We start from the raw sequence: 12,063 nt of genomic DNA on the forward strand, positions 1-12,063 counted from the left end.
CAAGCTACAAATCTTTACACAACTCTTGATTGTCTCTGCTTATCTCTCGATGGATGCTGCCTGGCCAGCTTTGAATTTCCAGCATTTTAAATTTCAGATTTCCAGCATCTGCGATACTTTCCTACCCTGTGATATGTTGCAGTGACATTTCTACTTTCGGGGTGCCTGTAAGATGTTACTGCATAGGGCCAGGTTTGAAGAAACAGAGATACTCACATAACAGGAAGAACCAAGTTGTGTGACATTGTCTGGTGTCAGGGCTCCCATGACTGAGCGGCACAAAATGGCTGCTGGCTGCCCATGGTAAATGCAGCAGGACATGGCTGACAGTAGTTACAGCACTTAGGAAAATGGTTGCTTCACGTAGCCTTCACATGTAGGACAATAGTAACTCTGTATAACAAGGTTACTGACTGAGAGAGAATGTGCAGCTGCAGTTGCTTTCTTAGATAAGAACATTTCACGCTAATTAGTTGTTTCTCTTGAATTATTTAATCAATCTGTTACAATATTAAGAGTAGGTTTCATTTATGATTCTTCAGATAATCATAGATATCGATTCTGAAGTAGTTGTGAATCTACATATATATAGAAAACACAATAAAAGTACTGGAGGAAAAGATTCAAACCAGTTTCAGACAGTGAACACAATCCCCGCTCTCTCCACACCACCCCCCTCCCCCCACCCTCCCCATTACTACAGGAATGAAAACTGAGATCAGCAGAGATTGGAATGTGGATTGAATGAACACTTTAAGACACAGTTTGTTAGCTGAAGAATTCTAACATTTGGTGAAACTACCAAACTTTGTTGGGACCATTTAAAAATCAATATTCTTGTGTATTTCCTGTGTTGAGAAATGTGAAAGATTCCTGAAGCAAGCATCCAGTAAATGGCAGTTAACATGGTGCAGCAGGGAGATGTCACTGGAATACAGTATCTATTGTGAAAAACCTCAAGAAGAAAGATAAGAAAGTCTGAGAAAACATCATGAAGGACCAGGGGTGGGCCAATAACCTGTCCATCTCTTTGTTGTTCAGTGATATGATGAAATACATTGAGGTAAACTTGAACTGTGTAAGATGCTGTATAGAGAGCCAATTACAGAGGGATAACTCAACATCACATGCTGTAACTGAAGCTGTCGATCACATTAAAGATTACCTGAATCTGCTCCGTGACTCAGACTCTCACAGATAAAGTCGAACATCTCAGAAAGCAATGGTTGGAAGGTGGGTCGCACTGAAAGCTGAGATTTCAATAGGGTTTGCAAATAGATGAATGGAGCACAAAATCTAAGACGGTTTGTTAAACCCGTGGAAAACATTTTGGCTGCACTGTGTCTACAATTCCCTATTTCGGGCGCTCAAAAGATAGGAAGAAGTGGGGTGAATGTTGGTGGTGCACTGTGGGTGGAAAAGGCTCACAGAGATAAGGGAAGCATCGAGGTCTATTACGTCTCTCCCAGTCCTGGGGACCAAATGTCAGTGTTTGGGAATGAATGAGGTTTTATGATGAAAGGATGAAAGGGGACAACCAAGAGAGAAATTCAATCAGCCTCATCTTACCAGATGTCTGGTTTGTCCTCTTCATTATTGCACTCATTGTTTCCTTTGCTATGTTTGCACGTATTTTTGCCCGGTGTGTGAGATAATCCCAGAAATTCACATTGAAGGATTCTGCCATGAACTGCTGCCTGGGGATGCACTGTTGGGTTTTACTGTCACGAGAAGCTATGATAACTCCATTGACTGTTGCAGTGTTTGTAACCTCAGGAAAATTCTTAATTCCAGAAACAACTGTGTAAATCACAGTGATTACATTAGTCTCTATAAAGCAAACAATGAAAGCAGGAAGTTACTCAACACGAAAATAAACATCATATTAATATATCTGGGCTACAAAACTAGAATCACATCACAGACATCAGGGACATCGCTAATGTGAGAGACTGCCCATAAAAACACTTTCAACATGTTATATCTGTAAAGGTCAGGCTGAAAACAATTACACACACTTCCAGCTGGTCAAAGTGAGGCCCATCCACACAGTGACAATCTCCAATAACCCACCAAATTATAACACTGTCAGAATCCTGTCTGTTATAATCAACAGAATCAGATTCAACTGGGTCAGAATTAGCTGCTGCAGCCTCTCAGAACAGGGAGTAAACACAGAATCAGGGTCACTCAGATACTCGATGGAGTCAGTGTGGACACAGGGAGAGGCTGGGACACAATCCAGTGACTGGATATTAAACAGAAAATCACTAACCTGGAACAGGAATCTGGCATAAATGGAAGAAAAATATTGAAGGGACTCTCCTGCCCATGGTCCATCTGGAGTGAGGAATTCAGGATAATCCGAGGGCAGGTTTATCCATAACCAGGAAAGATATGGGGTGAGTGAATCCAGATTGAAATGAAGAGAAACAGGAATATTTTGGGAGGATGAAGTGTGAGAGACCGTGGGGGACAGTCACTGTGTGAACAGTCTCTCTGTCAAACAGGGGGATGGACAATCCAGAGCAGGATCCTCACTGTCCTTCACTAAACTTTTTAATCAGCCCTTTATACACGGTCAGTAGGATGTTGGTGTCTGAGATAAGCCGGCCTATTCAACCATGAGGGCATCACAGCTGAGCATGGGCTGGGTTTTTTTTTCACAAGTTTACAAAAGAAAACTAAAAAAAAGACCCAAGTATAAACATTGATATACAGTTAAATCTTAAATAAATGATAATCAAAATCTATCAGACAAGAAAAAAGAAATACCAAGAGAAAAAAAAGACAAAACTCAACTAACTACTCATTTAACTTACAACTAACCAGAGTGTATCATTAAAATTCTTACATTATTCAAGAGAAAAAAAAATTCCAACGGATATAACATAAATTGAGCAGTGATATACCTGCTCGGAATGTGTTAACATCAGATCACAACAAAACCTGTATTTATCCAAACCATCACGAGCATAGAACATATAAAATTCACAATTTAAAAGCTCTTCAGTACATTCAGATCAATATAATAAAAAAAACTATTTCTATATAGTAAAAGAAAGTATAAAACATACTTAAATGGAGATCTTCCCCCTTATTCCCAGGGGGCATCACTTCCTTTCCAAAACACCCATCATAACCTCTCCCAACCAGTGCCCCACCCTTGACCCAGGCACCCCACGATAGGATAAAGAAAATTCAAGTATACTGCTGAATTAGAACTAACAGTGAGTACCCTATTCACCTCCCCACCCCCACCCACACCAACACCTGAATATATTTGGTAATGTTAATACCATATATGAACATATATGACTATAAAATTACAGTCTCAGCAAATAATAATTAAATATATTAATACAAAATAACAGGGGAAAACAACCCCGCTCCCAAGGACAAAGATAAAATAAGATAAGGTAGCCACCATTCCCCCCATCTACATTAACTAGAAACTCTAGCCTATATATACAATATACATATATAAAAAAAGGAGGAAAGGAAATCGCTAAGTAAAGGATGAATAAATAAGCCCTTCTTCCCACCCCCCGGAGATAATAATAAACAGTGAGATAATAATAAACAGTAAGATAATAAAAGGAAAACAAAGGTGGGGGATAAACCGGGGTGGGGTAGGGCAAAACAACATCGACTAACTCTTATAATTTGTCGAAGAGAGTCCAAAAGTTCCTTGGCCTTCTCCGGTGATCCGAAGTTAAACATGGACCCTTCATGGCTATAGCGTAGTATAGCTGGGTAGCGCAAAGAGTATTGAATGTTTAAATCCCTTAAACACTTCTTTGCTTCATCAAACGCCTTCCTCTTTCGGACCAAAGCTGGGGAAAAGTCCTGAAATAACATAATCTTGGATCCTTTATGAGTCATGGCTGGTGGATCTTTCCCAAGATTTCTGGAGGCTTCCAAGAGTATCTGCCTCACCTTACAGCTCTGCAGCCGGAACAGGACCGGGCGGGGGCGCTGGTTCGAGCCGGGCCCATGTATTGCAACCTGGTAGGCCCATTCTACCCTTACCTGGCCTGATCCAGCCTCCAGATTCAATAACTGTGGAAGCCACTGTTCAAGGAACCTTATAAGCTGGCCTTCTTATGCCCGTTCGGGAAGGCCCAGCAAGCAAATATTTTATCGACGACCTCGATTCTCGAGGTTGTCAATGTGATTCTCTAAGGTCCGGACTCGCTGCTCGAGCGTCCGGACCCGATCCAGGGCCGATTCTGCAATGGCCTTGGAGGTCGCGGCCTTTCGCTACGCCCCTCCGACTCGGCGCTCGATTTCTTCGATGTCTCGGGCGTGCTTTTCTAGCGCGGCCGAGAATGAATTCCACTGCCTTCGGGACTCTTCTATGAAAGCATCGATCTTCGCATCGAGTTTGGAGATTATTTTCGCGAGGCTCACCACCATAGGTAAGTCCCCCGGGCAGCTGCGGACGCCTCTGCTGCAGCTGGGGAGGGGCTCCATTCCCCCCTAGTCATTTTTACAGGAGACTGAACTGTATAAATTTAGGACTAAACCACTAATTACATATTTTTAATTCAAAAATACACTTTATTCATAAAATAATTTGATGGTCTGTACAGTTGGTCATGCCATACATACGTAAACATTTACATACAGAGATCAGAATTTATCATTTTTATACACAGGTCTGTACGTTTATCATTCATATGTCCATACATTTAGCTGAGGCGTCAGCAGGGCCCAAATGACTGCGCGGGCCCCTGTTCTTCTTTAGGCAGGCAGATGTCACACGGTGGTCTTTCCCCATGTCCCTCAACACGTAGTCCTGGACCTTGGAATGTGCCAGTCTGCAACACTCAGTCGGGGTCAACTCCTTCAGCTGGAAGATCAACAGGTTCTGGACTGCCCAGAGAGTGTCCTTCACTGAGTTGATGATCCTCCAGGCACAGTTGATGTTCGTCTCGGTGTGCGTCCCGGGGAACAGGCCGTAGAGCACGGAGTCCCGATCAAGGCGCTGCTCGGGACGAACCTCGACAAACACCACTGCATTCCTCTCCAGACTTCTTCTGCGTAGGCACATTCCAGAAGGAGGTGTGTGACAGTCTCGTCCCCCCCGCAGCCGCTTCGAGGGCAGTGTGCGGTGCGGCTGAGAGTCTGGGCGTGCATAAAGGATCTCACAGGCAGTGCCCTTCTCACCACCAGCCAAGCCATAATCACATTAAATAAAAACTATTTTTAATTGATTTTGTGAGTGTGGTGGAGGAGGATGGCCCACTTTGCCTCGGTCTTGGGAGAAGCACTATAGAGGAGAAAGTGAGGACTGCAGATGCTGGAGATCAGAGCTGAAAATGTGCTGCTGGAAAAGCGCAGCAGGTCAGGCAGCATCCAAGGAGCAGAAGAATCGATGTTTCTGGCATGAGGCCTTCTTCAGGAATGAGGAAAGTGTGTCCAACAGGCTAAGATAAAAGGTAGGGAGGAGGGACTTGGGGGAGGGGCGTTGGAAATGTGATAGGTGGAGGGAGGTCAAGGTGAGGGTGATCGGGTGGGGGCGGAGAGGTCAGGAAGAAGATTGCAGGTTAGGAAGGCGGTGCTGAGTTCGAGGGACTTGACTGAGACAAGGTGGGGGGAGGGGAAATGAGGAAACTGGAGAAATCTGAGTTCATCCCTGGTGGTTGGAGGGTTCGTAGGCGGAAGATGAGGCGCTCTTCCTCCAACCGTCGTGTTGCTATGGTCTGGCAATGGAGGAGTCCAAGGACCTGCATGTCCTTGGTGGAGTGGGAGGGGGAGTTTAAGTGTTGAGCCACGGGGTGGTTGGGTTGGTTGGTCCGGGTGTCCCAGAGGTGTTCTCTGAAGCATTCCGCAAGTAGGCGGCTTGACTCCCCAATATAGAGGAGGCCACATCGGGTGCAGCAGATGCAATAAATGATGTGCGTGGAGGTGCAGGTGAATTTGTGGCGGATATGGAAGGATCCCTTAGGGCCTTGGAGGGAAGTAAGGGGGGAGGTGTGGGTGCAAGTTTTGCATTTCTTGCAGTTGCAGGGGAAGGTGCCGGGAGTGGAGGTTGAGTTGGTGGGGGGTGTGGACCTGACGAAGGAGTCATGGAGGGAGTGGTCTTTTCGGAACGCTGATAGGGGAGGGGAGGGAAATATATCCTTGGTGGTGGGGTCCGTTTGGAGGTGGCGGAAATGTTGAAGGATGATACGACGTACATGGAGTTTGGTGGGGTAGTAGGTGAGGACCCGTGGGGTTCTGTCCTGGTGGCGATTGGAGGGGCGGGGCTCAAGTGCGGAGGAGCGGGAAGTGGAGGAGATGTGGTGGAGCACTATAGACTCAGACTTGCTGAGTCACCTCCATCATGGATCCCTGAGCCTGGGCTGGGTTAAACATGGAGTATCCTTCTCCTCCCCGCAGAGTTTACAAGACTTTAGACCAGGAATGATGAAGCTGTCTGGCTTCTCCCAATCGATGTGAAAATTAAAATTCTCCATTGGAACCATTTCCCATTTGCTCGGAGCTTCTCTGATCTCGGGGTTTCTACATCCTGCTGTCAGGAGACCTGGACACAAATCTCATCAGAGTCTCCCAGACTGTGCTGCCTTCAATGTGTAAAAGATCAGGCTGGCTGTATAACAGGCGGCTGATCAAACATCCCCCATTTCAAACTCTCCCCAAGAGACTCACATTCACCCCAGACACACAGAGAGAGAGAGAATGGAAACTGAATTCTGTACTTACCGGGAGAGACCCGGGAAAAACACAGGGAGATGGAGAGAAGGATCAGCAACATTCTGGGAATCCACTCTCCCTATTCCCATCAAAAACGGATTGGGGTAAAAGCTGCTGATAATGGACTGGAAATGACAAAGAAAAACGTCTGTAGTGAGTCCATTCTCCAAGTTCGATGGAAATGTGATCATTTCCTCCAACTCAAACAGAGAGGGGAATGATTGGTTCGTATCAGGAAAAAAACACCCAATTAAATGTGAAACCGTGAGCCTGTCCACAGTTCCCGGGAGCCTGAAAGGCAGACACACAGGGGTTTGACACCAAGAGCTGCAGGTTTGAGACGCTGCCCACATCAGGAACAGGGATCGCTCCAGGAGGTGAAAGCACAGACCGTGTGCTGCAGCTGAATTGGGAGGGAAATCCTCATTCTCCATCCGACAGCCCCGCTCCCACTCTTCATTAGAAAGGACAATGATCCCTATCCAATTATAAAAGCTGGTCATGTGAGACCCTGAACTCTCATCTCTATCCGGGTGGATGCATCCCTCTTTGCATCCGTTTAAACTTGTACATTTCCCCGTGTATCCAGTGTTATGTGTTAAGATCTGTGTGTCTGGATATGGAAGACACTGTTTATCCCTGCACACAGTGACCTGGCTGGTGCAAGACAAGTACCAGATGTCCCTGAGCCCCAGAGTGGGGTCCTGAAGGGCCCATGGTCTGAGAGTTACTTCTGGAGCAGGCCTCGAGTCAGTGCAGTCTCAATCAATGGGTGGGAATCAGATAGCTTCCCAGTCAGATCTGGGGTCAGGCAGGGCTGCCCTCTCTCTCCCGCCTTGTTTGTGTGCTGCATAGAGCCATTTGCCGAGTCCATCAGGAAGGATGCGAGCCTGAGAGGGGTGACGATTCCTGGCAGCGGGGGCCTGCAGGTAAGGCCTCCCTGTACATGGATGACATCGCCGTTTTCTGCTCAGATCCGCTGTCTGTGCGCAGACTCATGTGCATCTGTGACCAGTTCGATCGGGCCTCGGGGGCCAAGGTAAACCGCGGTAAGAGCGAGGCCATGCTCTTCGGGAAATAGGCTGACCAATCCTCGATCCCCTTCCCCGTCAGGACCGATCACCTAAAGGTGCTGGGTATTTGGTTCGGGGGGCTGGGGTGTGTGCCAAGTCTTGAGAGGAGCGTATCAGCAAAGTGAGGCAGAAACTGGGCAGATGGAAGCTACGGTCGCTCTCCATCACGGGAAAAAAACCTGGTCATCAGGTGTGAGGCACTGTCATTGCTGTTATACGTGGCACAGGTCTGGCCTATTCCCAGAACCTGTGCCGCTGCAGTCACCCGGGCCATCTTCCAATTTATATGGAGGTCAAAGATGGACCGGGTCTGAAGGGACTCGCTGTACAACGATCTGGGCAACGGGGGAAAAAACACACCCAATGCCACCCTCACCCTGATGGCCACCTTTGTGTGTGGCTGCATCAAGCTGTGTGTGTATCCCTGGTACGCAAACACCAAGTGTCACTACGTACTGAGGTTCTACCTGTCCCCGGTGTTGCGAAGGATGGGCCTGGCCTCGCTGCCGCGGAACGCTCCGAATAGTTGGACCGTTCCGTATCACCTGTCCTTCATGGAGAAGTTTATGAAGAAAAACACGTTTGACCACAAGTCCATTAGGAAGTGGTCAGCACGTAGTGTCCTTGAGACCCTTCGGGAAAATGTTTACGTATGTATGGCAACCAATTGTACAGATTATCAAAATATTTTATGAATAAAGTATATTTTTGAAATAAAATTTTTTAAAAGGGCTTAGAGTCAGAGAGAGTTGTAGAAACATACAGCATGGAAACAGACCCTTCAGCCCAACTCGTCCATGCCCACCACCAGGTTTCCTAGATTAATCCCATTTGTCTGTGTTTGTCCTGTATTCCCCTCGACCTTTCCTGTCAATGTACCTGTCCAAATGTCTTTTGAATATTGTAATTGTACTCACCTCTACCACATCCTCTGGCAGCTGGTTCCATATACCCTCCACCCCTTGTGTGAAAAACTGGCCCCTCAGGTCCCTTTAAATCTTTCCCCTCTTATACCTCTATCCTCTAGTTTTGGACTCCCCTCCTCTGGGGAAAGGCCACCTCTCATGTTTCTATGTTCCAATGAGTGCAGGCTAATCTACTCAAGCTCTCCCCGTCAGACTGAACCTCCATATCTGGGACCAGCCGAGTGAACCTTCTTCAGACTGCCCTCACTACCAGGATATCCTTCCTTAGATAAAGGGCCAAAGCCTGTTCACCGTCTTCCCACTGGATCTGACCAGCGCCCAATCTACAGTTTTTACAAAACCTCCTTACTTTTACACTCCATCCTTTTGAAGTCAAGGCCAACATTCCATTTGCCTTCCGGCTGAACCTGAACACCAGCTTTTTGTGATTCTGGGGTGAAGACCCTGAAATCCCTCTTTCCTGTGGCTTTCTCCATTTGAATGATATTCAGTCCCTGAGTTTGTCCTGAGAAAGTGCAAAACCTACATTTTCCCACATTACATTCCATCTGCTAAGTGTTGGCCATGTCAGTCAACCTCTTTATATCCCTCTGCAGACACTTCATGTCATCTTCATCACTTGCCATCCCACATCTTTTTGTATCATCCTCAAACCAGACTGTATTACATTCACTTTTCTCTTCCATGTCATTAGTATCTTTTGTAAATAGTTATGGCCCCAACACTGATCCCTGTGGCAGTAGTTACAGGCTGCTATTGTGAAAACGCTGCCTTTATTGGAACTCTCTCTCTTTAATTCCTTTGCTAATCCTCTATCAATGCTAATAAAATACCTCCACCATCATGGGCTCTTATCTTATTGAGTAGCCTCATGTGGGCCATTATCAAAAATCCAGACATTTCACCCACTGCTTCCGCTGTATCTATCTTGCTTGTTCCTTCCTCAAAGATTTCTATTTATTTTTCAGGCAGGATTTCCCCTTCACAATGCCATGCTGATTCTGCTTGGTCATGCTGTTTATTTCTAGATTCATTTTCCCAATAACAGGCATCAAACTGACCAGCCAAAAGCTATCATTTTTGTTTCATTTTTTTTAAATAAAAGTGGCAGTTTTCTAATCTTCTGGGATTTTTCCAGAATCGAATAATTTCCAGAAGATTCTGTGCATCCACTATCTCTGGTTACTTCCTTGAATACGCTGGGATGCATCCCATCAGGTCCAAGCTACAGCTACAAGCTGGACTACATTCTAGACCTCACTGGGGACAGAAATATCAGGCTGGAGACATTTTGAAAGCCTTGAAGCTATTCTTTGAGCACTCCATGACTGATTATACAGAACGGAGCTGTGCTGGACATCAGATCTCTGAAGGAGACAAAGAATATGGATCAGTACGGTGATGGCATTGAGGTGGCTGGCTGGAATCTCAGAGTCTGGATAACTGAAAGCTAGTCTTGTTGGAGATAAGAATGTCTTTTGAGAGGTCCCACCATGACAGCGCAGCTTCTGAGAGAGGAAAAACTTGCTCGAGAAATCTATTGCCATGTGCAGAAGCTCTGAGGTTGTCAATCAAAGCTGGAGAGGATTAGCGGACAAAGACAAGGTTTTGCATTATGCTGAGACTCTGTCCCGGTAAACAAGAACAGCATAATGGGAAAAACAAGAAGAAATATTTGCTGAAGGGCCAGCAGAAACATCAAGCCCAGTGGACAGGATGTAAATGTTGTAGAGGACAACATAGCAAAGAAAAGGAAGGACATCAAGTGTTGGGAATTTGTGGTCTATACGCAAGAATCTGATTCAATTTAAACACGAGTCTTCAGCTCAAAAGAGGAAAAGCAGGCCCAAACTGATTATTGCTGGAGACATGTCAGATGGTGATTCTAAACGGGTCATTCTAAACCATATAACCTGTCAGCATCACTGGGTCTCAAGGTAACAAATGGTTTGTTATTGTTAGAATGATGACTGCAGAAGGAGGGCATCAGGTGAATGTGAACTGTCAGACAGGCGCTAATGATTCATGCAACATCATAATCTTCACAGACACGTGTGAAGTGGCTCTATTTATGACCTGAAAATGAATCCGTCAAAGGTAAATTTGAGAACATCTAATGAAACATCACTCTTCCCAAGAGGACAAATGAAGCTGAGAAACAATAAAGACCAGCAGATCCAGATCGTAGACATTGAGTAACAATCCATTCATCCCAGCTGAAGCAAGTCTAAAGCTTAGATTGGCAACACATATCATCTCAAAGAGGATGAGAGTGTGAGACCAGTGCAGCATTTGCTGAGGAGAGATCCAGCTGCCCTCGTGTCCAACCTGAAAGGAAAGATAGTCGAGCTGGGAAAAAAAGGGAGTTATCAAGAAAGGGTCAACTCCTACAGAATGCATTTGCAGCATCGTAGCCATGGGGAAAAAACTCCTGGAAATCTGAGAGGCTGCATAGATCCAAAGGGTTTCAATGATTGTTCCAGAACAGCATCAAAGCAGACAGCATGAGAACATCAGGGATCTTCTGACAGTGGATATTATTGTGGATTAGCTTCTCATATACAGATGTGGAAAGACACTGAAAGAAGCCATTGCACAGACTCTGATTAAAATGTAATGTGACTGCGGAGGGGTCCTGACAGATGAAGTGGAAGCTGAAAAAGAAAAAGGTGAAGAAAACTGAAGTCGAGTGCTCAGGAAATGTTCGTTAGTGAGAGGATTTCACCCTGATCCTGACAAGTGAGAGCTGTAACAAAGACATGGGGATGAACAGATGTGAGAAGTGTGCAGTGTTGTGTTGGTCACATAAACCACACAGGAAAGTTCTTGTCTAATTTGTCATGAGACTGTGAACCAATGTACAAGCTCACTCCTGAGGAGGGCCAGTGGTACTGGGGCAGGAACAAGAAGCAACTTTCGCTCAAACAACCAAGATCACCAACTTGTGCCCACACCAGGTGGGAAGGTTTCAGGGGAAAGTGGGACAGACTGCAAGGAACAGTTTTGTTGATGAATTTTTTTTGTGAACTGTATCTAGTAATTAAGTTTTAACTGCAAATGGTAGTTGACACATTTAACGTATTTTAGATAAAAAGAGATATCATTTGTGAAATGCAAATTTTATATTGTAAACACTGACTTGTCATCATCACACGACCACTTATGTTTTTCTTAGAGTTTCACCAATAAAACTCAAAAACCACTGCATGACACAAACATCACTCACTGAGGTGGGAGTATTTGTTGTCAATGTTTTTTTCTGACAGATGTTAGCATTGTATGAGTCTCTCGGTGTATGAGTGTGTGTCTGTGTTGCTGAGTATGTGTCTGTGTGTGTGTGTCTCTATGTGTGTTGTGACAGC

The 12,063-nt window shown here is 45.4% G+C and overlaps 1 protein-coding gene across 1 annotated transcript in view; it reads right to left on the reverse strand.

The window, feature by feature from the left end:
* The window catches only part of LOC148140822 (major histocompatibility complex class I-related protein 1-like), a 50,537-nt gene extending 43,704 nt beyond the window's left edge, over positions 1–6,833 (reverse strand). The window contains exons 1-2 of the mRNA XM_087979594.1: positions 6,712–6,833; positions 1,570–1,830 (exon numbers count right to left, since the gene is read on the reverse strand). Of these exons, the coding sequence (XP_087835720.1) occupies positions 1,570–1,830; positions 6,712–6,763 (313 nt within the window). The 5' untranslated portion in view covers positions 6,764–6,833. The remainder of the gene's footprint in view (positions 1–1,569; positions 1,831–6,711) is intronic.
* Between the last annotated feature and the right edge of the window lie 5,230 nt (positions 6,834–12,063).

Source organism: Chiloscyllium plagiosum, unplaced genomic scaffold (assembly GCF_037043375.1).
Source record: "Chiloscyllium plagiosum isolate Xiang-an unplaced genomic scaffold, Cpla_swu_hap1 HiC_scaffold_35, whole genome shotgun sequence".
In the NCBI taxonomy this organism is placed as follows: domain Eukaryota; kingdom Metazoa; phylum Chordata; class Chondrichthyes; order Orectolobiformes; family Hemiscylliidae; genus Chiloscyllium; species Chiloscyllium plagiosum.